This window comes from Symphalangus syndactylus, chromosome 4 (assembly GCF_028878055.3).
Source record: "Symphalangus syndactylus isolate Jambi chromosome 4, NHGRI_mSymSyn1-v2.1_pri, whole genome shotgun sequence".
NCBI lineage: Eukaryota > Metazoa > Chordata > Mammalia > Primates > Hylobatidae > Symphalangus > Symphalangus syndactylus.
The window spans coordinates 157,445,085-157,472,192 of NC_072426.2; the positions used below are offsets into that span (position 1 = coordinate 157,445,085).

A 27,108-nucleotide genomic window follows, 5' to 3' on the forward strand; every position below is an offset into this window, starting at 1 on the left:
CAAAGAACTGGAAGAGCTTGCACGGCTGCTGCTGTCTGTTGCTGTCTGGTGCTGTCTGGTGCGAGAGGGAGAGGATCACAAGCCAAGGCACGTGGGCAGCTGGAGGGGTCAAGGAAAAGGATTCTCCCCTAGAGCCCCCAGAAAGAAACCCAGCCCTGCCAACACTTTTACTTCAGTCCTGGGAGACCCATTTCAGACTTGTGACATCCCAGAGTGTAAGATAATTCATTTGTGTTGTTTTGAGCCACTCAATTTCTGATACATTTGTAAGAACAGCAATAGGAAACTATGCTGTATTTGCTCTTCTGGAGGAAACGGAAATACTGACAGATGTTGAAGTCACTCTTCCCAATCAGAAGTGACCTGCCAGTAAGCCTCGTTTGTACCACGAGCTCAGAAGTCTCACATCCAACCGAGATTCAGACTCTAGAACATGGACCCCAGTGAGAGGTGACAAGGTGCTGGCGGCCCTCGCTTGCTCTCAGCACCTCCTCAGCCTCAGTCTGCTCTGGCCATGCTTGAGGAGCCCTTCAGCCTGCCGCTGCACTGTGGGAGCCCCTCTCTGGGCTGGCCGAGGCTGAAGCCGGCTCCCTCTGCTTGCAGGGAGGTGTGGAGTGAGAGGCAGGGGCGGGAACTGGGGCTGCCCGCAGTGCTCGCAGGCCAACGCAAGTTCCGCGGAGGTGGGCGTGGGCTTGGCGGCCCATACTCAGAGTGGCAGGCTGGCGCCACCAGCCCCGGACAGTGAGGGGCTTAGCACCTGGGCCAGCAGCTGCAGAGGGGGCACCGGGTCCCCCAACACTGCCAGCCCACCCAGGCCACACTCAAATTCTCCCCAGGCCTCAGCCGCCTCCCCACAGGGCAGGGCTTGGAACCTACAGCCTGCCATGCCTGAGCCACCCCTGCCCCACCACAGTAGGCTCCCGTGAGGCCCAGCCTCCCCAACCGGCACCGCCCCCTGCTCCACAGTGCTGGGTCCCAATGACCACCTATGGGCTGAGGAGTGCAGGCGCCCTGCAGGGGACTGCGGGCAGCTCCGCCCACAGCCCTGGCACAGGATCCACCAGGGGAAGCCAGCTGGGCTCCTGAGTCGGGTGGGGGACTTGGAGAACTTTTATGTCTAGCTAAAGGTTTGTGAACACACTAATCAGCACTCTGTTTCTAGCTCAAGGTTTGTAAATGCACCAATCAGTGCTCTGTGTCTAGATAATCTGGTGAGGACTTGGAGAACTTTTATGTCTAGCTAAAGGTTTGTAAATACAGCAATCGGCACTCTGTGTCTAGCTCAAGGTTTGTAAACACACCAATCAGCACCCTATGTCTGGCTCGAGGTTTGTAAATGCACCAATCAGTGCTCTGTGTCTAGCTAACCTAGTGGGGACTTGGAGAACTTTTACGTCTAGCTACAGGATTGTAGATACACCGATCGGCACTCTGTGCCTGGCTCAGGGACTGTAAACACACCAATCAGCACCCTGTGAAAACGGACCAATCAGTTCTCTGTAAAACGGACCAATCAATTCTCTGTAAAACAGACCGATCAGCTCTCTGTAAAATGGACCAATCATCTCTCTGTAAAATGGACCAATCACTAGGATGTGGGTGGGGCCAGACAAGGGAATAAAAGCAGGCTGCCCCAGCCCGCAGAGCAACCTGCTGGGGTTCCCTTCCACACGTGGAACGTTTGTTGTTTTGCTCTTTGCAATATATCTTGCTGCTGCTTGCTCATTGGGCCTGCACTGCCATTATGAGCTGTAACACTCACCACGTAGGTCTGCAGCTTCACTCCTGAGGCCACTGAGACCATGGACCCACTGGGAGGAATGAACAACTCCGGATGGGAGAAACAACAATTCCAAATGTGCCGCCTTAAGAGCTGTAACACTCACCGCGAAGGTCTGAAGCTTAACTCCTGAAGCAGCGAGACCATGAACCCACCAGAAGGAAGAAACCGAACACTTCCGAACATCAGAAGGAACAAACTGCGGACACACCATCTTTAAGTAAACTGTAACACTCACCGGGAGGGTCTGTGGCTTCGTTCTTGAAGTCAGTGAGACTAAGAACCCACCAATTCTGGACACAACAGGGTCTTGTTCCTCAGTGCTCCTTTCCATATTGAGAGGAGCTGGCCCTGCCATTCTCCCTAAGACTGGCCAGGCATTAAGTATATTTGCAGGCTGAATATCTTCCTTCCCTTGTAGTATGTTCGTCTCCTCCAGCGCTACACATTCGAAGAATCTGTGTATTTGTAGCCTTTCAAGCAATTGATAAAACACTGATACTTTTGCCTCTGCATCTAGTCCGTAATGAGTTGCATCAAAACAAGACCCAGTGCTTTCCCATGTAGCAAGATGGTGAGTGAAAAGTTGAGCAGCTGGGAGCTAAGGAAAGAAACCTGTAGCCAAGAAGGCTGATGCCAGTGCCAAGATTAAGAAGGGTAATCTCAAACCCAAAGAGCCCAGGAAGGGGAAGCCCCTCTGCGGCAGAAACCCTGTCCCGTCAGGGGAATGGGCAGATATTCCTGACCTGCTTGTAGTCCAGAAAAGCCATGTACAAGAGGAAGCATTCAGCTGCTAAATCCAGAGTTGAAAAAAGAGAAGATTCTTGCTACTGTCACAAAACGAGCAGAGGATGTTAAGAATGGAGGCGCCTGGATGGTTAAACTTCCCGAAATGCCCACCTATGCGCCTGCTCAGGATGCGCCTTGGAAGCATGGAGCCCTGGCGAAGAAAAACAGAACAAAACCCTTCAGTCAGCACGTGGGAAGGCCGCAGGCAGCCTCACTCCCCCCGGGACTGCTCCCATCATCCTCACTGGGCGCCACGGAGTCCAGAAGGTGGTTTTCCTGAGCTGAGCAGTAACTAGACCTCTGGTCCTCAACTGAGTTCGTCTGTGTAGAACACACCGGAAATTTGTCATCACCACCTCCATCAAAGTTGCTATCAGCAGTGTGAAAATCCCCATCTCACTGCTGCACACGCACAGACACCGGGAAGATGAGCACTTCCACACAGAGAAAGAAATGCAGCTTCCACAGCAGCGCAAGACATCAGAAAGCTGTGGACTCACAAACGCGGCCCCGAACCAAAGTTGTCCCTCAGCTGTAGGGCTACCTTTATTCTGTGTTCTCCCTCACAAACGCAATGTATCCTGACCAACTGCAGTTCTCAATTTCTTGCAAAGAACCTAATTAAATAATGGATACATTTCAAACCAACCAACCAACCAAGCCTGGGTGCTTCTTGCAGAAAGCTTCTAGCCCTTTCTGCTGGATGGGAGCCCAGTCCTTACTGCTGCGAGGAGGAGCAGGGGCAGAAACAATGAGTGCTGTCCCCAGCTGCCTCCAGCCAGGCGTCCAGGCCCAACTCCTGTTGCACCTAGGGGGCCGCCACCATGGGCTCCCAGGGACACACGCGTGCTGCCCAAGGGCAGTGTGAGCAGAAGGGCCTACTCCCTGCAGGCTTCAGGAGAACAAAGGCCCTGATTCAGGGCTGCAGCTTCCTGCTGCTGCTAGCAGAAGGCTTCAGGCCGGGCTCTCCTACCCAGGCAACATCACACTTCTGGCTTTCTTCACTGAGTCCCCAATAAATAGGAGGCTTTGAGCTGCAAAATGTGATGCTGTATTTCATTAAACCCCCGAGACCCCAAATGACCGCCCCTGTGCTTCTGAGGGGTTTCATAAGGGTGGTGTGTTTCCAGGATGAGTTACAATCCCTTTTGTCCCTCAAGCGAGACTATTTTGCATATGTGCCACTCTGGTTCGGCCCGCGAGGCTGTAGCGGGGGCTCACACGTGGTATTTTTGTGGGGAGTCATTGCCATTAGCTTCGACTGAGACTTTGTGGAGGGCTTTGCTGTCAAAATTCTCACTGTGCCTACATGGTCAGTAAATACCTTCTTCCAACCTCCTTCCAGGCTTAAAACCAGTGTGGAAAAGTTTAGTCATGTGTTTGACGCAACTGCATCTCGTTTCTATGGAAACCCAGGCTGCTACATAAACCTAATTCTATATTCCTCTGGCCTAGTCCATCTTTCACTAGCAATTTTAAAGGAGATTTTCACCTTCCCTGGGTATTAGCCTTTGACTTGGAGACACTAGAGTGGCTTTGTGGATTGTAGAATATCCGTATGCAAGAACTCCTAAAACCACATCCAAAACAGCCATTCCACAGGCTGTGGTCTCTCGACACGGGGGCCCACTCAGCCAAGAAGACAAGCTCGGCTGAGTCCTTCTCCAAGAAGGACCAAGAGCACCAGAGAAGGGCTGGCTGGCAGCCCCGTGATGAGAAGCACTCTGCTGGCGCACTCAGGCTGCAAGGACCGCGTCATGATCGATGGGCAATGCCTGCCACAGACTTGAGGGCTGCAGAGGCACAGGTTCCCCCGAATCAGACACCTTATGTCTACCTCAGAGCAAAGCAGTGTATTCAGTCTGTTATTTACTTGGACTCCTAAAGCAAGATGGTAGTAGAAGACCCTTCTGACCCTCCTAGAGCACAGGACCCTTCTAGAATCAGCTTCCTCAGGGCTTGGGCGCCAGTGTCTCATTCCTTTTATTTGGGTCAAGAAATGTGCTTCTCTTGAGCATTTGACACAGACCATTAAGAGTTAGCCGTGATGTGAAATGGGGGCCTATTCTGCCTAGAGCAGGGGCAAAGCCTGTCTGATTTCCCATTCCTGAAACTGGGGACTCTGGGAGGACGCATTAGGAATGTTTTTGTTGTTACTGTAAGTGAAGGAAAGCTGACTTGAATTAGCTTAGGCAAAGGTTGAGAGTAAATGGTAGTGACACCCCACGAAAAAAATCCCCTGGAATCCCCTGCTACAGCCTCAGGGGCTGGACCACAAGCACACATTGCAAAATCGTCTCACCTGGGGCACAAAAGGTATTGTAAATCATTCTGGAAATACATCATCCTTAAGAAACCGTTCAAAAGCACAGGGGTAGTAATTTGGAGTCTTTGGGGCTTAAAGAAATACAGCGTCACACTTTTCAGGCTCACATCCTCCTGTTCATTGGAGACTCAATGAAGAAAAACAGAGAGCCTGGCATGGTGGGTGCCTATAGTCCCAGCTACTCAGGAGGCTGGGGCGGGAGACCCTCTCGAGCCCAGGAGTTTGAGCCCAGCCTGGGCAATGTAGTAAGACTTGAAAAAAAAGAGGAAGGAAGGAGGGAGGGAGGGAGAGAGAGAGATGGATGGGGAGGGAGGGAAGGAAGGAAGAAAAATGATCAGAGAATAGGGGTTTGACTGCTAACTTGAACATTTGAGTGAGTAAGCTATTTGATCTCTAAATTTCCATGTCCAAATTTTGGCTATGGAAGGAAGGAAGGAAGGTGGGAAGGAAGGAAGGAGTGGTAGTGGGGAGGGGAGTTGTGGTGTTGCCTTGTGATGGGAGTGGAGATCTCAATGTGCCTCAAGAGAGGGTCAGGATGCAGTCAGGCCTCAGTGACCTCTGTCCTAGAGGGACTCTTCTGCCATCTGGAGTCTAGTTCACTCTGTTACTGGCTCTTCTAGATAGCCAACATGTCTCCATCAGCTCCTGAACCTCCAGCTCCCAATCAGGGACACTGACTCCTTCCCTTCATTCCAACTCAGAAAAGTACAGGAAGGGGTTCTCATTGGCCCATCTTGGACAAGGAGGCCCTCTGGACTGACCGCCATGGCAGCGCTGAAGTGGTCTGGTTGGCCTGACTTGGGTATTGTGCATACAGCTGGATCACGTAGCTAGGGCAAGGGGCAGGTTTGAGGACCCAGAGCTGCTTCTGGAGGCCCGCCCCTAAGTACCAGGCCCTCTAGGAAAACAGCAGAGTGACCACTGGTTACCCCTCACTGTGATCACCACCCCACAAGTCTGGACTGGGCACAGGAAGGGGTGGAGAAACCCTCAGCTTTAGAGTGGCTGAAAGGAGTCAAAACCATCAATGTCCTAGGGGCCAAAGTAATGGAGACGTGTCCCAAACTCCAAGCCTGAGGCAGGCAGACTCAAACAAAGTAGAAGCAGGAGCAGTAATGATAGCAAAATAGTGCCATTCATTGAGCACGTATCTTGTGCCAAGCACATAGAAAGCACTTTACACGTGCTGTTTCTAATCCTTGCAGCAGCCCTGCATGGTGGGTGCTATTAGTCCTATTTTGCAGTAAGAAAATTAAGACCCACAAACTTTATGAGATGCTTCTATAGCCTCAGAGCTGATAAATGCCAGAAATGGTGCTTCCATGAAGGGCCTGGGACAGGGATGAAGCAGGATGAAGACAGTTGCTCAGGAGGCCACTTAATGCCCCTGCGACTCCCTGTGGCAAAGAGACTCAGCAAGAACGAGCCTTTTTGGAGGGATTGTGCACGGTCTCTGGTGGGAGAGGGAGCTGTAAGAAAAAGGCAGCCCAGCAGGAGACTGTGTGCTGCACTGGACCTGGAAAGTTTGGTGAGGACCACAGGTTCTTGGATTGCCTGGGACTGTCCTGATTTCACCCAGTATTTCAACATATGTAATAATGGCACTCCTTTCATTCACAAAAGCACTGGTGTGCTGGTAAATGTATAAAATCGGGTTTCAAATATATATACATATACACACATATGCATAATACAATAATACAGATTGCATACACATATACAATATGCAGTATATAGTATTCTCTTATGCATATATGCATATACATGTAGTACGTATATACTGTATATATACATACAATGTGTGAATATACGTCTACGTATACATATATGCAATATGTATTGTATTATGCATATATGCATACACATATAGTATGTATATACTATATATACACTATACCTATACATACAGTATATGTGTGTGAATATATGTGTATGTATATGCAATGAACTGAATGTTCCTGTCCCCCAAAATTCACATGTTGAAATCCTAACCCCCAAAGTTAGGAGATGAGGCCTTGGGGAGGTGATTAGGTCAATGAAGATGGGCCTTCAGGAATGAGATTAATGCCCTTATAAAGGAGATCCCGGAGACTCCCTTGCCCCTTCTGCCATGTGAGCACACAGAGAAAAGACACCATGTATGCACCAGGAAACAGGCCCTCTTGAGACAGAGAATCTGCCGGCGCCCTGCTCTTGGGCTTGCTTCCCAGCCTCTAGAACCGTGAGAAACGCGTTTCTGTTGTTTCTAGCCCATGCAGTTTATGGTATTTTGTAATAAGAGTCTAAAGGGACTATGACAACATGTACACACACACACACACACATATTTGAGATCAAGGCTGTGTAATACACAATTTACAATCAATAATGAAATATATGCTTTTCTTTAATGTAATTTCACATAGCCGTTGACTCTCAGAGAATAAAATTCTGTGAAAAGTTTTGGTTGATTTTTGCTAAAACCTTGTATTCTTAGTCAACTTGTGGTTGTAATTCAACCATGATTTGTCAAATGGAGATGCACTGCAATCTGCTAATTCTTTTCCCAATAAGTTTTTTGTTGCTAAATCTGATATGTGTGCTAACGTTAAACAATTTCTCATCCTCATGAAAATCATATTCATTAAACAGAAACCTCTTCCAGCTCCAGTGCTACTCACTACAATCATGCTACCTTCATAGAGTTGCAGGAATCAGAGCATCATTTCAGTGTGTATTATTTAATAATGGATGCATTTAATAACTGGCTCCAGAAAATTCAGTGATCGGCTCATTGTGCATCGCCGTTAGCAGCCAGGACAACCACACTGCTGTAAGAGGGTCCTATTTCTGCCAATAAACCATCAGCTCACCCTACTTTTAGAAGCTCAAATCCACTGCCCGTAACTGCAGTGTTGGTGACTATGACATTGTATTCTTAAGGCACCAGTCGAGGGGAGAGTGGAGGGAAGACAGGGCTATGGGGTGGGAGCCTGGCATCCTGTCTGTGACCTGGGCTCTGTGTAACCTGTGCTTGCAGACTTCTAAACCGCTCATGAGTCAACAGACAGGGCCACTGAAGGACAGCATAGGAGGGGCTGCCTCTGGGAGCCATGTGGACTCTCTAAGGGCTGCAGCCTCTCTCTCACCTTCTTGAAGCCAGGGAGAAGACATTCTTACAACTTCCTGTACTTGGGAAGAATCTGAAGAGTCTGGCTCTACTTATAAAACCAAGTTTATTTCACATTTTTAGAAACCTCATGGTGCAGGGAAAATGATCAGAGAGTAGGAGTTTGACTGCCAACTTGAACATTTGAGTGAGTAAGCTATTGAATCTCTAAATTTCCATGTCCAAATTTTGGCTATAAAATGGAAATAACAAGGACACATATACTTAAAGCACGCAATTACGTGTTAAGTATCGATCAAGTTTAGCTAATTAAAAATTGAATGAGAAAATATGCATGAGAGAATCCTTGTAAACAACAAATGCAATTTACACTGTTTAAATTTACCAGTGTTCAAAAGTGGTGGCATCAATCAGGACAATCAACAGAACCGCTGCTGAAATTCCCACCAAAGCCACACACCAGAGCCGCAGAGTCTTTGTTATGCTTTGAAATTTCCTGTTCGTGATTAGGACAAAGAAAAGATACAAACACTTGAGGAGGTTAAAAAAAAATTCTCCAAAATTCCAGACAAAAAGCTCAATTTTCTCCAAGCTATTTTTTCCAGTTATTTTATTATTCTTTTAGAAGGATGTGTAATGTCAACATAGGCCAGGCACGGTGGCTCATGCCAGCACTTTGGGAGGCCAAGGCAGGCAGTTCACTTGAGGTCAGGAGTTCGAGACCAGCTTGGTCTACATGGTGACACCCTGTCTCTACTAAAAATACAAAAATTAGCCGGGCATGGTGGCACATGTCTGCAAACTCAACTACTTGGGAGGCTGAAGGAGATAATTGCTTGGACCCAGGAGGCAGGGGTTGCAATGAGCCGAGATCGCACCACTGCACTACAGCCTGGGAGAGAGAGTGAGACCCTAAATAAAAAAAAAATAAAGTAAATGATAATAATCATGTCAATATAAACTATTTCCATAATGCTAGTCACCTTTACATTCCAAGATGAGTTTTAATTCAGCAACTTTTTGTTGAGCATGCCCTTTGTGTCAGGCATGGTCCTAGGCTCAGGGGATGCCTGACCTTGTAAAGTTCCGAGTGAGTAGCTCTCGAAAAACCAGAAATATGTAGATTTTTATGTAAATCAATACTCAGTGTCAGCATCTAATTTCTGAGTGCTCAGATGTAATAATACTCTTCTGCAAGTTGTAAAACAAACTGGTTGGTGAGGCAATAAGGAGGTGCCCCAGTGTGTAAGAGGAAAGGACCCAGCTCCATCTGCCCAGAGCTTCCACTTGCACAAGTCCACGTTCACTAACACAAAGAAACAGGAGAGGCAAGATTCTGAGGAGGATTCTGTAAACACCATGCAGTACACAAAAATGTGAAGCAAAAGACTGCATACATTTGGGTGGATGGTGGGAAGGGGGCGTTTGCTTGCTTGCTTTTATCTTAATTCTCCTTCCAAAATTGAATGTTTTCAGTCTTCGCTTGACTACAGCTGCTCACAGAAAACTTAAGACCAATTACTTTTTTTTTTTGAGATGGAGTGTTGCTCTGTCACCAAGGCTGGAGTGCAGTGGCACCATCTCAGCTCACTGCAGCCTCTGCTTCCCGGGTTCAAGAGATTCTCGTGCCTCGGCCTCCCAAGTAGCTGGGATTACAGGCGTGCGCCACCACACCTGGCTGATTTTTGTATTTTTAGTAGAGACTTGATTTCACCATGTTGGCCAGGCTGGTCTGGAACTCGTGTCCACAAGTGATCTGCCCGCCTCAGCTTCCCAAAGTGCTGGGATTACAGGTGTGAGCCACCGCACCTGGCTGATTGACTTTCTTTAATTAACAACATAATATTGATGGTCAATAACAAGCTGATAAAAGCAAAACGACGCCTTGACATTCCACAGATCATAGCTCGATTTGAAACAAATGAAAAACATTTAAATGTAAATAAATTTGGTATTTTATAATTACTGTCTAAATAGATGAACAAGCCACATTTTACATATATTTCTAATCAACGAATGACTACAAGAGAGATGACTACAAGAAAGCCTCTTACTCACCTACTTTTGGGGGTTTTCTTTCAAGTACAGTAAGTCCTCACCTAACGTCATGAGTAGGTTCTTGGAAACTGCGACCTGCAAAAGTACAAATATAGACAAGATTTATGTACAGGTATGTTCACATCAGCGCTATCTGTTATAGAAGAAATATTGGTTATAAAATTATGTTTGTCAATAGATTTAAATGTTAGGAAACCATTAAATGTCATGTTTTCAAATGGTAATATCTAGGGATTATATAATATAATGTTTACAAAAATAAATAGGACACAAAACTGTGTTTATAATATAATAAATAAATGTGTTCTATGTAAGATATATATAATGTATTTATTATATATAGTATATATATTTTATTAATATATAGTATATTATTTATATATATTATAAATACATACATATATATAGAAAAAAGCTGGAGGGAAATACACTCAAAATATTAACAGTAGTTTTCTCTAGGTGGTGGGATTATCAGTGGTTTTTATATTCTTCCAATTGCTTTTTCTATTTTATCAGTTTTTCCACGTGAGCCTGAAGATCTGCCAAAAAGGAAAGAATATGTTGGCCAGGCTGACCCAAGTTTTGTGGTTTCTATGACAATTATACTTCTAATTCTAAAATAATAAACTGACATCATTTTTAACATCTTAGATATCTTAGTGCAATAAGTAATATGTTCATAATGAAAAATTTGGCAAGTATAGAAAAGTCAGAAGAATTAGGGAGAGAGCTGTGCAAATTTCCACCAGTCAGAAGGAAAGGCTGATATTAACATCCCACAGTTGTCTGAGTCAGGGCTTTCTAGCTCTGCCATGGGGTATGTTTGCCATGGAAGTGCCTCATGAGCTGCCACTGGGGAGCCTGAGGACTGGCTGGGTCATGCAGTCTGGGTGAGATGCTGCAACAGAAACCGCCCCCCCCACACCACCAACCAACTTGAATCAATCCCCTTGTACCTCATTAGAGTTTCACAAAACAGTGCACCTGAAGAAAGGCTCTACCCATGGCTAAACAACAACAAAAAAAGCAACCCTTGGTTACCACCATCTTAAGCCTCTTTCCTAAAGCTGAACATTTAGGTTGTTTCCAGTTTTCCTAACCACAGACTGGAAGCCAGAGTGAATGTCTTTGTATAGTCATCTTTGCTTACATTCTGCCTCTGTGATTGAAATTTCAAGAAAAAAGTAACCATCATTTTCAAAGCTCTTGATATTTTCAAACTGCCCACACAAAAATCAACCTGTTTACATCCCATCAACTTGCCCATCTAACCAAACCCTGCATGCATTGAGCACAATTTAAAACAATCTTTAATCCGACAGATTTAAAATGGAGTCCCTCGTTGTGCCTGTCGCATTTTAAGGAATGTGTGTCCCTTGGGGAACTCTTCCAGGAACCCTTCCGCCAGTACAAGCTGCCATCCCGCCGGCCCCTACGTAGAGGACACGGCACCTCCCCACTCAGATGATGCTGGAGTTCTCCAAGTGGACTTGGGCTTGGGTTTTCTTCTCACCGGGCTCCCAGGCAACCACACGATTGAACTCGCAGCAGGCCAGGCTGTGGAATAAGCCCCCAGGAAAAATGGCAGAAGCCAGGGTCTAACATACCCCCCTTCCCAAATACTCCAGAGCTAGACTTTCAGAACGGGAAGGTGTCCTGGAGAGCAATCATCTTTGAGGCCTTTGGCTACATAAATTACGGCTTTGAGCCCTGGGCCGGAAATAACTCCACCAGTTAATGATACAGCTGGGACCCAAACCTGGTGTCCTGAGAGTCTTAGCCCGGTGACTTCCCCACTACTGGCCTCCAACCCTGGGGTGACGTCAAATGCAGCAGAAGTGAGTCCTGACCCATCACCCTTCTGTCTGATCACAGAGCCTCCACGTAGGGTCTGTCAACATCATCGATATCTAATAACAATAAACAAGGCTTCTTGACCGAGGGGGCGAGCGGAGACTGAAATCCTCCTCAAAGACAGGGCTACAGTAGAAAAGCAGAAAGAAAACAAACTGGGAGAGATGCTCCTCAAGCCAGAAGAGCTCTCAGAACTCAATTTTAGAAGTCAGCATGTGAATGGCCACAAGGGGGAGCGCTGTTTTCAAAATATAGAAACTACAGTCCTAATCCCCGCGCCCCAACCGGCTTTCAGCTGAAATGGTTTCAGCTTTAGAACATCAAAGGGCTTGTTGCAGGGATTTGCTCACCAAATCCACTGGCTCCCATTCAGATTTTGTGCCAACCTACAGTCTACAGTTTGTAGTCACTAGGAGCTAAAGCTTTCAATTTTTGTCCCTAGATTACTGTTTTAAAAGTAAATACGGTACAGTGGAGAAATACATATATGTGTGACATATATATATATATATATACATAGGATAATACATAATGTATATATGTATGTATACTTAAAACAAAAACACAAGTTAAAAAATGTGTATTATCAGCAACAGAATTTTAAATATATTTTAAACATATACAGTACATATTTAATATACACCATATAAATGGAATATAAAACATTTTTAATATATTTTAATATGAAATTATATATAGTACATATTTAAATATTTTTAAGTATATAAAATATATATTTATTGTACTTATATAGAATTGTTTACATTATATATTTAAAATTCTTTCTGTTGAGTGATAGATAAATACATGCTTGAAAACTCAAATTATATTTAAAACACCGATTAAATATATTATTATATTTATATGTACAGTAATATGATAAATGTATTTTATATATAATAATGATTTAAAGTACTTATTTTAAAATCTCTGTTGCTGAGTGATAAACACATGCTTCGTAACTTCCCTGGTTCTGTTTTATTCATTATAATCCTCAAAAACCCGAAAGAAACAGAATAACCTTTTTATTGACCCACTCAAGTTATTTAATTTTTATGTTTCCCTAGCCCATATGTGTTCACATATAGCTGAAAATAAAAAAGAAATGGTGGATTAAAATTGAAGGGAAATAGACAATAGCTGTTGTTCCTAGCTTAATTAGCAGAGAAAGCCAGAGTAAAATAAGAGAGTCTATTGCAGCTAAGAGGAAGAAATTCTTTAGTCTCAACCAAATATGTAAATATAACATCTCTCTTCTAATATTTTTAGTGCTAATTCCTAGTATAGAGCTGATTAAGGGGGGGAAGCACATATTTAATAGTCATTATTATGCTATTCTGATGAAAATTCTCTCAGTGTCTAATATTGTAAAAATGGGTTTTAGGCTGGGCGCGGTGGCTCACGCCTGTAATCTCAGCACTTTGGGAGGCCGAGGCAGGCGGATCACGAGGTCAGGAGATCAAGACCATCCTGGCTAACATGGTGAAACTCCGTCTCTACTAAAAATACAAAAAAAAATTAGCCAGGTGCGGTGGCGGGTGCTTGTAGTACCAGCTACTCGGGAGGCTGAGGCCGGAGAATGGCGTGAACCCGGGAGGCGGAGGTTGCAGTCGGCCAAGATCGCGCCACTGCACTCCAGCCTGGGTGACAGAGCGAGACTCCGTCTCAAAAAAAAAAAAAAAAAAGGGGGTTTTAATTAGATCTTATCAGCAACCCTAAAATGCAACTTTTCTCACACTCCAGAAGAAAACAAAACAAAACAAAACTCACACCATCCCCAAAACTAGGCTTGATGAATAACCACATGGAAAATATGGAAAGATGTTTCGTTAACTGCATGGCAGATAGAACTAGGTGAGAGGAAACCCTACCACAGCTTCTCTTAATGGCATATTCAGGCTTTACTTCAGAAAAGGGAAAGTATCTAAAAAAGATTGGAAGAATTTCTCACCACCCTGCAGGCAGCTGTCTCCTCCCAGCATCCAGGACCTGAACTCGGAAACTACCAGCCACACACACGCGAGTCATTCTTGGTGCTATGCAGTTACCCTCGCTGCTGTCCGCCCCTCGTCCCATCCCTCTTTTAATCTATATGCATTCAGAGACAGGAGCTTAAAAAGCAAGCAAAGAAAAACCACCTGTGCGGAAAGTAGAAGAAGAAAGTAGAAGAAGCCACCTGGTGGCTCATCGCATTTTAGGAAAAACAGTGGGCACGTGTAAAGCATTCTTAGTAAGAGAAGAGTAGGAAAGAAACACTCATAGCAGCATGTTAGGAACTGAAGTTTCTCGTGCCCTCCTTGGACTCAGAATACAATACCAGATACAATCAGATAAGGCAGGAAAAGTTAGAAGTTTGGGGAAATAGAGCTTCCATAGGCAACTGTGAGGAATCAGGAACAGGCTGGGAGGCCCACCTGTCCTCCCCCGAGAGCACCAGGATAGGACTCCGCACACAAGGACCTGACCTCAATGATGAGCTCTCCCTCGCTCTTAACAAGCACAGGCTCTCTACAGGTGTCGCTTCCTTTAAGGATGAGTAAATAAGGGAGGAAAAACTCTATGGGGCGGGGCGGGGTGGGGCGGGGCCTGGGGGGTAGTTTTTTTAAAGCTATGGAAAATAGGAAAGAGACTTCATCTCAATGATTTAGAAGACTTTGGAAGACTCTAAAAATAATCTACAGGAGCACTCCAGAGATCCAACACGCTGGAATCCTCTATAGGATATCAAAAGGTATAACCTATATTAAACAAACAAAAAATCATAAGGAATAAGTAAAGATGAAAATTACTAATATGTGATGGACCAATGCTTTTAACAAATGTTTATTAAGAACCCATTATGAAGGCCTGGCCTGGTGGCTCACGCCTGTAATCCCAGCACTTTGGGAGGCCAAGGCAAGTGGATCACTTGAGGTCAGGAGTTCGAGACCAGCCTGGCCAACATGGTGAAATGCCGTCTCTACTAAAAACATAAAAATTAGCTGGGCATGGTGGCGCATGCCTGTAATCATAGCTACCTGGGAGGCTGAGGAACAAGAATCACTTGAACCCGGGAGTTGGAGGTTGCAGTGAGCTGAGATCGCACCACTGCACTCCAGCCTGGGCGACAGAGCGAGACTCCATCTCAAAAAAAAAAAAAAAAAAAAAAAAAAAGAGAGAACCCATTATGAGGCACACACTGGGCTGGGGCAGAGAATCCAGAGATTGGTAGAATGGACAAGATGCCACCTTTGAGGCAGCTTACACTTTGGTGAGGTTCACAGACAATGCACTGATAAATTAATAATTCATAATGATAATTGCTATTAAGGAATCAAACAAGGGGCTGATTGGGGGCAGGTAGTACCTACTTAGATAAAGTAGGCAGGAAAGGCTTCTGTAATATTTCATCTGAGCCAGATATGGAAAGCAAGTCATGTATATTCCTGGCAGAGGAAGCAAATTGCTTTAAGGTGAGAAAGAGCGCCACATGCCTGAAGAACTGAAAAAAGACCCGTGTGCCTGGTAAATGGCGCAGCTGAATTTGGGGACATAGGCAGTGTCAGCTCATGCAGAAGCTTCACAGCTGGGAAAAGTGCTTTGAATTCTTAGTACAAAAGAAAGCCACTGAGAGTGTGAGTGTGTGTGTATTCGGTAGGTATATGTGTGTGTGTGTGTATATATGCACATGTATACATCTGTACACACATACACATGCACACAGTTGACCCTTGAACAGGTGCCAACCCCCACCGGGCAGTTGAAAATTCACCCATAAGTTTTGACTTCCCTAAATGTAACTTGTTGACTGAAAGCCTTAGGTACTATGGAGCCTCTGTTGATTGAAAACCTTACTGATAACATCAACAGTGGATTAACTCATAGTTTGTGTGTTATATGCATTATATGCTGTATTCTTACAACAAAGTAAGCCAAAGAAAAGAAATGTTATGGAGGAAATTTAAGGAGGAGGAGGAGGAGGAGAAGGAGGGCTGGGTCTTGGGATCTCAGGGGTGGCAGAGGCAGAAGAATATCCATGTGTAGGTGGACCTGCATAGTTCAAACCCATGTTGTTTGAGGGTCAACTGTACATACACGTGTTTAAACGTCTGCATAGACATCAGTAACACCAACTACAGCATAGAGAACAGACTAGGAGGAGCAGTTGGGGGGTGGGGGCAAAAAGAAGGGTGAGATGGTGGCCCCGTGAACCGAAGTGATGGCAGTAAAGATGGAGACAAAATGACCTTGAGAGAAATATTCTAAAGGTTGAAGCAACCTCAGCCGTGGATGGACGAGAGGAAGGCATAAGGGGCAGCAAGGCATCGGGCGTGATTTGGGTTTCTGGCTTAAGCAGCATGGCAGAGGACTATGAAAGATGGTCAGAGAGGCTCACAACGCCATAGCGAAACCGAAACCTCATTACAGGCAGCAAAGGCAGAACTGCAGTCGCAGAAAACAAAACTATGATGCCGAGAGCAAACCAGAGAGTCCCCAACACACAGGGAAACAGGAACAGAGATGACGGTGGTGAGAAAGAAGACGGCAGAGAATGCAGAGCTGCCTTGTGAACCAGATTGGCATTTCTGAAAAAGAAACCAGAGTAACTGAAGAAAAACAAGCCAGAAATATACATGCAGTTCCCAGAAATGAGCACCTGCGTCTAAAAGTGTCCACCCTTTGCCAAGGAAAACTAGAATCCAAAGTATGACTATTTCCTCCAGAAACACTTGGATTTCCTAAACGAATAATCAAAAAACAATTTTAACGTACTTGTAGAGAAAAACGCAAAGTCAGTGTGGCAATCCAGGAGACAGTGGAACTGTGTGTGTATTTTGAAGCTTAACAAGTATGACTCATGAATTCTACAGCAAGCTGATCTTGTTACTTATGTGAGCAAGCAACAAAAAGATAGTCACATCTACAAGAACTAAGAAAATGTACCATCTACATGTCCTTACCCAACTCTATCTAACAAGGGTGACTCCAGAACAAAGCTATGACATAAAAGGAGTTGGTAAGAATATCTTAGATTTAATTATAGAAATAAGTCAAAAAAGTTTTCTAAAGAGACTTTAAGCAAATGAAATGTAAATAATACCAGAAAAAGTTATACAGTGTAAAAATATAATGTACCACTAATAAAAATTGTATCAAAAATCTGGAATACCTACAAAATTGGAAATATGAATGAAAAATTTTGATAGTAAGTGAAGATATTTGGTTTGTTTTGCATAACTGCATAATTGCTATGGAGAAAATGAGTGGGGTGATGGTTTGAGAACAGCAGGGGGACCTACTTAAATAAAAAAGGTCTGGGAAGTTCTCTCTAAATAACTGCACGTTCCTGACTCTTTTGCAAGTGGAGCTGAGCTTCTCTGAAAGAAGGATAAAACATTTACACATTGCTCCGAAAGTATTTAATTAGGTCCAGTACTGACGCAGTTGGACTGGATTGTATACCAATATTGATCCGGGAATTAAAAGCAGGTTATCACTCATTCAGCTTTAGGTGCTACACAGGTAGCCACAGAAGATAGAGCAGGCAGCTCCTACGTCTCATAATAAAACAGGGGAACATTTAGTGACTATTTACAAAACTGTTAGCATATACCTCAAGCTAAGTTGATACTTACTCTCTTTCTTGTTCTCACAAAGCTGAACAAAATATCTGCATACAAAGCAGGGCAAAGAGCTTTCCTGTATGTTGAAAAGTTTGTTTTCATAATTTCAAGGGCAGCTGGCCTATAGCCATTACACCAGGAGTATTTATTATAAGAAATTACATTAGGTAAAATTTTTTTGTTGTAGAATGTTGTTTGTTCACCTAAACCCACAAACAATGGTAAGTGCAGTATCCACTTAGGTCAGGAGTTGGGGAACTTTTTCTATAAAGGGTCAGGTGATAAATATTTTTGGCATTGACACTGCCACTGTAGCATGGAAGCAATCATAGGAAATACACAAACGAATGGGCATGTCTGTATTCCCTGTTATTTTCAAAACAGGTGGCAGGCTGGGTTTGGCCACTGATTTAGTTGATTCTTCCAAACCAGTCCCCTCAGTTTGTGAATTTGTTTCTCTAGTGGCCATGCCCCCTTCCCTGCCTCGGCCACTCTCACGCTCATATCCTGAGCTGTGATTGAACCATTATCAATAACTGCCACCCCCGACGACCTCAATTATATCTGCCCACTCTGGGGCCTCCACTTCCTATCTTTTTCATTCACTCCATCTAGAACCCAGACTCACATAGTCCTTTGACCCTGTGAGGTCCTTCAATCCACAGCTCCTGACATCTCTACACTGTCCTCCACCTACCTGATGCCCTCTGTCCTCTGTCCTCTCCCACAGCTCTTAACCTCATGCGAATTCACTGTAACCTCGCCCCCCACCCATACACCATCAACTCCCTCGCCCCCTGGCTTTGTCACACTCCAGACAAAACCACGACCCTCGCTAAAGCCAACTCTCCGCATACCCTGCAGCCGAATGGGACTGGAGGAAATCCCCAAGTGCTGTTGGCAGGCCTCCTCTTAATTCATCATCATAAATCTCAGGTGGGCACTTTTTGCACCCCTTCCCTAATCCCGTCAACCTCCCACTCTGATTTCACCCCTTCTCTCTCTACAAACCACCAGCATCTCCACGAGCACAAAGCCCAGCCCCTGACAAGGGTTATCATTTCACCATAAATCAGAAGCTCTCAGAATAAAACTTCCACAAACCCTGGCTGATCGGCCTTAATCACACCTCCTTCCCTGAACACACACCTGCTGAAGGCTGCTGCTTCACTTGTGTGCTAAATCCATCGCCTCTTACCTACTTAGGGACACCACTCCAGCAATTCCTGCATGCTCTCCAGGGTCTCTGCTGAGTTGTTATTATTATGAATATTCAAAGAGCTACTATTTCTCCTATCTATCTAATCCATCCATTGCATCCATCAACCTATCTATCCATCCATCTATCAATTTTTCCATCTATCCACCTATATATCCCTCTATCCACCTGTCTATCCATCCATCCATCTATCCAGCTATCCATTCTGTTTATCCATGTATTCATCTATCTATCTATCTATCTATCTATCTATCTATCTATCTATCTATCTATCCATTTATCCATCTATCTATCCATCTATCCCTCTATCCACCTATCTATCTATCCATCCATCTATTTATCATCTATCCATCCATCTATTTATCATCTATCTATCCATCCATCTGTTTATTCATCTATCTGTCCATATATGCCTCTATCCATCCAACCATTTATCCATCTATCTGCCCATCTATCCATCTATCTTTCCATCTGTCCCACTATCCATCTATTTATCCATCCATTTATTATCTATCTATTGATCTATCTATTCATCCATCAATCCATCTGTTTATCCATCCATCCATCCATCCATCCATCCATCCATCTCTCTATCTTTCCATCTATCCATCCATCCATCCATCCATCCGTCTGTCCATCCATCCATCCATCCATCCATCTCTCATTCTATGTGGGAGCGGGGTGCATGCCATAAGACACTGCTCTGAGGAGGAAAAGAAGGTCAGGTAGAGTGTATTGTCTTCATCCAGTGGACAGAACCAGGGCAGGGGGATCAAAACTACAGCATAGCTACAATGCAGCAGGATGGCCTGGAAACAACCCAATCCCATTCTTCTAACTTTCCAAGCAGGTTCTAAAAGAACGTGAAGTCCAATAGTGCCAACTAAATTTACTTTAAAAGGCAAAGATCTTAGTCTGGTTTCCCACAACCTGGGGCCCATGCCCTCAGCCCACGTCAGCCTGAAAGGATAATTTAGATGCTTGTAAGAGAGACCTATGCTTTGTAAACTCATCCACATCTAAGCTTTTGAATTTTTCTTCCCATTTCCTTGTTGCTCTACTGAGCAATCTTCTTAAAAATCTCAACTGCCTTGTCTGAAATCAGCGGAAAAGGATACTTTTCTTTTTCAATATTTATACTGAAATAGCTCAGATGAGGCAAGCCCTTGGTGAGGCCAGGCATGGTGGCTGCTGGATTTGGGAGAACCTGACACACACACAGATAGAAAGTGAGGCGAAATGCAGGTGGGGACAAGGGAGGGGCTAGGAGAGGGCACCTGTATCAGCAGCAGCTTGAGTTGAGCTGCTTCCCAGCCATCTTGGCTTTCCCATGCTGGAAGGGGAAGGGCCTCTCCAGTGCCCACAGAATCCCTGGAATGACTTTCCATGCTGGGAGAAATGAGGCGGGTGTTCACTCAGTGCCCTGTGCATGGCATGGAGAGTGCTCTTGGAGGTCAGGTGGGTAGAGCTGGTCCCTGGGAAAATGGCAAAGGGGTAAGTCAACCTTTTTGGCACATAATCATGCTCTGCCTGAAACTGTGGCCATCCAGTGCCCAAAGGCTCAAGGCTTCCTGCTGGCTTGGGCGTCTTAGTGTGGCAGCTCCCCTCCCAGGCCTTGGCCTGACCCAGCAATGCCCGTGTTCAGACTTTCCTAGGCCCTCGACCCTCTGGCTTCCCTGTTTTCCCACGCACATGGCTTGCTTTCTAATCTGCAACCATATTTTGATAAATGCATCACAGGGTCAAATGAAATCCCCACCACCCGTTGTGTAAAATGTTTGAATTTTTTGTAGATATGCCCAGTCTTGGAGAGAAAATCAAACGTTGAGAATTTCTGGGTCATTTCCTCAGCACTAGATGTTCACTAGCAGATTTTAGCCAACCGACACAGAGGCTTTGGAACTGTCATCTATGAATGTTATAGAAATAACAGAAATGGGCTTTCCGCTTTAGGGGTGGCCATCAGGGCTGGTAACCATGGTAATAACCAGAAGCACCCAAGCCACATGGTGGATTCCTCTGGGCTCTGACCCGGGCGTTTTCATCTCTTATACTCCCCTCCTGCTTTTATATTTATTTTATTGTCTTTTTTCCTCCTTCTTCCTGATTCCTTCCTGCACTCCATACGTTGGAATTTCCAAAGGGCAGGAGCATATCTGTGTCCGCTTGGTCCCCTGAGGCAGGCAGGGGTTTTTCTGCTTTGGTCCCTGCTGTGCCTGTAGTACTAGAACAGTGTCCAGCATAGCACGGGAGCACATTTGGTGAATGAATGAATGAATCAATCAATGGATCAGTCAGTCAATCAATCAATAAGGAGGCTAGCTGCCTGGGTACATAGTCACCATCAGCACATTTAATACTCACCAGGGTTACGGGTCAAAACCCATGGGTTCTCCTGGCCTCACTGATGCATCAACAATGGGCAATTTGGTTCTAGAATCTCATCCCTCCTCCAACAAAAAGCATTCATTGAGATGAAATAAAAATGTCCCTTGTGATTCTACAGTTTCGGCCACCCTTCACTTCTCAGTCACTGTGAGCCAAGACCAGAGTTTTGACTCCTAGGAAGCCTCAGAGCTCGATGCAGCTTCCTGTCTGGGTTTCCAGAAACAACCAGGAGGCCAGTTGTTTTCTAGAGTTCTGCTTCCTCTGGCCCCACACCTATTCAGTCTATAAAAGTTGCTCAGCAGAAACCCCACCATCCCATCCCTATCTATGACTGTCGTAAAGGAGGCTGTCGTGAAGGCTGGGGGAGTCCTGCTGCCCTCCCACCTTCTGTTCCTGAACTCTGTGCCTCCAGGCAGCAGGCAGCCCACACACCAAGGCAGCACTTGAGATCAGGTCTCCGGACATTCCCTGAACACCACTTGTGCATAAGCTCTTTCTTTCTTTCTTTCTTTCTTTCTTTCTTTCTTTCTTTCTTTCTTTCTTTCTTTCCTTCCTTCCTTCCTTCCTTCCTTCCTTCCTTCCTTCCTTCCTTCCTTCCTTCCTTCCTTCCTTCTTTCTTTCTTTCTTTCTTTCTTTCTTTCTTTCTTTCTTTCTTTCTTTCTTTCTTTCTTTCTTTCTTTCTTTCGGCTTTCTTTTGAGGCAAGGTCTCCCGCTGTCACCCAGGCTGGGGTGCAGTGATGCAATCTATCTCAGCTCATTGCAGCCTTGACCTCCCAGGCTCAAGCAATCCTCCTACCTCAACCTCCTAAGTACCTGGGACTACAGGAGCACACCATTATGCCTGGCTAACTTTTGGATTGTTTGCAGAGATGCAGTTTCGCCGTGTCGACCAGGCTAATCTCGAGCTCCTGGGCTCAAGAAATCAGGCTGCCTCAGCCTCCCAAAATGCTGAGATTACAGGCATGAGCCACCATGCCAAGCCAGCAAGCTCTCGCAGCAGAAAGACGAACGCCCCAAGGGGACACTTGGCCCAGTGATTGGCCAGATACTCCACCAAGCACTTTTCATGAGTTTTCTCATTTAACCCTCGAAAGAACCCTCTGAGGAGTGACTGTTCTTAGCCCATTTCACAGATGAGGAAACCGATGCTTCGATAGGTTAAATGACTTGCCCCACGCCACAGAATTACTCAGCAGGGGAGTCAAAATGTGAGCTCAAAGCTGACACTAAGCTGTGGTCTCTTAACATTCACAGGAACTCCGGGTGAGGGCAACAAGAGCTGAGCTCAGGTGCTTGCCTTCTGCACTCTCGGGAGGAGGCGCCAGCGTGGGCACCCCTCACAGTTTGGGCCCCTCACTCACAAACATCTGGCACATGGAAACAAGCTGGCAAAAAGATGGGTTTTTTGCTTCTGTACTTTTTGTTAGAAGCCTGTGGTGAAGTGTCCATATCTGGCATAAATGAATGTGAGTGGTCTTGGGAATCTAAACATAACATGTTTCTAAGTTACACACAACATAAATGGGTGTTTATGAGTGGTCTTGGGAATCTAAATATAACACATTTCTAAATTACAACCAACCAACTTACAGGGGGCATTTGGTCTTTAACCTGTTTATTAAATCAGACACTGCCTGAACTTTCCTCTGAAGGAAGAGGAGAGGAATGAGCATTTACTGAATGCTACTTACGTGCTGCTCACATGACTGGAATGCTTCTCTCTGATCCACCAGCCCCAGGAGAAAGGCCCTGTCCTCATTTTGCAAGCGAGGAAATGGAGGCTCAGAGGAAAGAGTTTACCTTCCCCCTGGGCTCAGCAGAACCAAGAGCCAGCCCCAACTCCACCCCAAAGCCTGCATGTGGCCGTGGCTCCAGAGTGGGCCACCCCTGTCACCATCTGTGCATACTGGGTCAGAGCTGAAATCCGTGATCACCCTCCTGAGCCCTACCCCAAGGACACTGAAGCATGTGGTCAGGCTCCCAGCTCATCACAGCCCTGACTAGCAGCTCCACGTGTCTAGCAGCCTGGCCCCAGAATCAAAGCCACTGTTGAAGACACTTAGTATGAAGGAGACCACCTCAGGCCAGTGACAGATTCGCTCCTGGACCAAACTCGACTGAGGCTCCCCCGAGCCCTCTTCTCAACTAGGCCTCAACCCTGGCCTAGAAAGAGTTGGACAAACACTAGCATGGCTTCTCACAGCTCAGGGCCGCATCCCTAGGTGACCCCAGCCACCTTGGGTGTCCTTGGGAGGCAATCCCAAGGACACGCAAGGCTGCCAAACAAGTTTGCCATCTGCTCCAGCCAACACCCGGAGATCGGGCCCCTGTGCCCCAGTCTGTGAGGGAAGCTGTTAACAAACCCAGGTGGGTTTCTCATGGACCAAGCCCGCTCTGCTGTTTGTAGTTTTCCACTTCCCTGACCCCACTGAGCCCTGGTCACCCCTGCCCAATTCTCTCACTCTCCCTTTAAAACGCCCAGTCTCTACTGCACAAATCAAACTGGAGTTCAGTTTGTGCTGGGCCTTCTCCCTATTGCAGTAGATATTACAATCCTTCTTTACCACTGAACTAGCATCTGGCTTGGCTTATTTTTGAGACCAACAGCTGGGGCAGGTGGAGCTGCCCCTTGGTGACCGTCCCTCTTAATACTTCACTGCCTACCCCACCCTCGCTGCTGTTCTGCTGCCCACACCTCAACACTGGCCCTCAGAACCACTCAACTCGCCCCCAGTTACCTGCAGCCTCCTGACTTCTGCCTCTTCCACAGCCCTTCCTGGATGTCCACTTCTCATTTCCAGGAGGAAAATAGGAGTTGCCTGAGTTGGGCTGAGGCATGAAATAGAAAAGTATTTGGGCCTGTTAAGTGTTCCAGATTGCTGAAATAGCCCATTCAAGCCCCACTCTTTCCTGAGTTTATTAAAGGAAGTGGGGAAAGCTCTGTGCTTTTCAGAGTCAGCTGGGTGCTGCCGAGAAAGGAGATGTTACTGGGAACACCGACCACCACATCAAAGGTGCTACTGGGTCCCAGAAGCTTGGGGCAGCTTCTGCAGGGGGTCAGTGCCTACCAGTGGAGAAGAGGACTCCAGTCGGGAAGGAAACAGAGTGGGTGGGTTCTTGGTCATCCTTGCAGCGGAGGAATTCTTCTTCACATAAGTCTTAGCTGTCCAGTCTTCAAAACCACTTCAGGTATCTGCAGTGTACTGGGAGCCAGCTGGGAATTTCCATGGGAGTTGGGGAATTTCCAGATAACGTTTCCTCTCGAGCCGTGGGTGATACTTGATAGATCTAATGCTTTAGAAGTTTTCAGAAAAAGAGTCAGGTGCTCAGTTTTGTTAGGCATTATTTTACTTTGTGATGAATGTGTGGAGGGCACACCCCAGCAACTGAGCCAAGCTTTTCCCTGCGGATTTGGGCAAGTACTTGTGAGTGTCAAGACTAAAGGGTGTTGATATAGTTTGTGTGTCTCTGTGTCCCCATCCAAATTTCACCTTGAATCATAATAATCCCCACGTGTCAAGGGTGAGACAAGGTGGAGATAATTGAATCATGGGGGCAGTTTCCCCCATGCTGATCTCATGATAGTGAGTTCTCACGAGATCTGATGCTTTTATAAAGGGCTTCCCTCTTTGCTGTACACTCATTCTCTCTCCTGCTGCCCTGTGAAGAGGTGCCTTCTGCCATGATTGTAAGTTTCCTGTGGCCTCCCCAGCCATATGGAACTGTGAGTCAATTAAACCTCTTTTCAATATAAATTACCCAGTATCAGGTATTTCTTCATAGCAGTGTGAGAACAGACTTATACAGTAAATTGGTATCAAGAGTGGAGTGCTGCTATACTGGTACGCAAAAATGTGGAAGCGACTTTAGAACTCGGTAAGAGGCAGAGGTTGAAATAGTTTAGAGGGCTCAGAAGAAGACAGGAAGATGTGGGAAAGTTTGGAACTTCCTAGAGACTTGTTGAATGGCTTTGGCCAAAATGCTGATAGTGATATGGACAGTGAAGTATAGGCTGAGGTGGTCTCAGATGGAGATGAGGAACTTGTTGGGAACTGGAGTAAAGGTCACTCTTGCTATGCTTTAGCAAAGAGACTTGTGGCATTTTGTCCCTGCCCTAGCGATCTGTGGAACTTTGAACTTGAGAGAGATGATTTAGGATATCTGGCAGAAGAAATTTCTAAGTGACAAAGTGTTCAAGAAAAACAGAGCATAAAAGTTTGGAAAATTTTCAACCTGATGACATGATAGAAAAGAAAAACCCATTTCCTGGGAAGAAATTCAAGCAGGCTGCAGAAATTTGCATAAGTAATGAGGAGCTGAATGTTAATCACCAAGACAATGGGGAAAATGTCTCCAGGACATGCCAGAGAACTTCACAGCAGCCCCTCACATCACAAGCCTGGAGGCCTAGGAGGGGAAAATGGTTACCTGGGCCTGGCCCAGGGACCTGTTGCTCTGTGCAGCCTTGGGACTTGGTGCCCTGCATCCCAGCCATTCCAGTTTCAGCTGTGGCTAAAAGGGGTCAAGATACAGCTTAGGCCATTGCTTCAAGCCTTGGCAGCTTCCTTATGGTGTTGGACCTGCAGGTGCATAGAAGTCAAGAATTGAGGTTTGGGAACCTCCAACTAGATTTCCGCGGATGTATGGAAATGCCTGGATGTGCAGACATAAGTCTGCTTCAGGGGTGGAGCCCTCATGGAGAACCTCTGCTGGGGCAGTGTGGAAGGAAAATGTGGGGTTGGAGCCCCCCCACACAGTCCCCGGTGGGATCCTACCTACTGGGCCACCATCCTTCAGACCCCAGAATGGTAGATCCACTGATAGCTTGCACTGTGCTCCTGGAAAAGCTGCAGACTCTCAATGCCAGCCTGTGAAAGCAGGCAGGAGGGGGCTGTACCCTGCAGAGCCACGGGGTCAGAGCTGCCAAGACCATGGGAGCCCACCTCTTGCATCAATGTGCCCTAGATGTGAGACATGGAGTCAAAGGAGATCATTTCAGAGCATTATGATTTAATAACTGCCTTGCAGGATTTTGGACTAGCATGGAGCCTGTAGCCCCTTTGTTTGGGCCAATTTGGAAGGGAACCATTTACCCAATGCTTGTACTCCCATTGTATCTTAGAAGTAACTAACCTGCCTCTGATTTTACAGGCTCATAGGCAGAAGAGAGTTGCCTTTTCTTAGGTGAGACTTTGGACTTGGACTTTTCAGTTAACACTGGAATGAGTTAAGACTTTGAGGGACTGTTGGGAGAGCATGATTGTGTTTTGAAATGTGAGGGCATGAGATTTGGGAGGGGCCAGGGGCAGAATGATATGGTTTGGCTCTGTGTCCCCACCCAAATATCACCTTGAATTGTAATAATACCCATGTGTCAAGGGCAGCACCAGGTGGAGATAATTGAATCATGGGGCCATTTTACCCCATGCCGTTCTCACCATGAGTGAGTTCTCAAAGATCGGATGGTTTTATAAGGGGCTTCCCCCTTCACTCCAAACTCATTCTCTCTCTTGCTGCCCCGTGAAGAGTGCCTTCCACCATGGTTGTAAGTTTCCTGAGGCCTCCCCACCCATGTGAAACTGTGAGTCAATTAAACCTCTTTTGTTTATAAATTACCCAGTCTCAGGTATTTCTTCACAGCAGCACGAGAGTGGACTAATACAGGTGTTCATCTGTAAGGCAATATTATTGGAGTCATGACATCCAAAGTGTCTTTAAACTCTCAAACAATATTTATTCATTTCACATTTTTATATTTTCCTGGCACTATGCAGGGCAAACAATTGTAGCATACAAAGTGAATTATAGAAAACCTTACATATGGGTCTTGAGGAATTCTTGCACTTTTTCTCCCACTTTATGACACACTTCCATTTGCCATTATATCTAAAGAAAAAAAAATAAAATCAACTCCAAAAGCAGAGGGCAAAGTCATAACCCATCTCGGCAAAGATTTATTAAATTTCATTCATCCCAGAAGCC

At 45.6% G+C, this 27,108-nt stretch overlaps 1 protein-coding gene across 9 annotated transcripts in view; it reads right to left on the bottom strand.

Moving 5' to 3' along the window:
* Positions 1-14,434, bottom strand: part of ENPP6 (ectonucleotide pyrophosphatase/phosphodiesterase 6) — a 213,052-nt gene extending 198,618 nt beyond the window's left edge. The window contains exons 1-3 of one of the 9 annotated variants that reach the window (XM_063637752.1): positions 14,382-14,434; positions 10,063-10,137; positions 8,390-8,500 (exon numbers count right to left, since the gene is read on the bottom strand). In XM_063637752.1, the coding sequence (XP_063493822.1) occupies positions 8,390-8,411 (22 nt within the window). In that variant the 5' untranslated portion in view covers positions 8,412-8,500; positions 10,063-10,137; positions 14,382-14,434. Of the gene's footprint in view, positions 1-8,389; positions 8,501-10,062; positions 10,138-13,867 lie in introns of those variants that run through there. The other 8 variants (XM_063637751.1, XM_063637750.1, XM_063637756.1 and 5 more) reach the window with 8 other exon arrangements.
* Between the last annotated feature and the right edge of the window lie 12,674 nt (positions 14,435-27,108).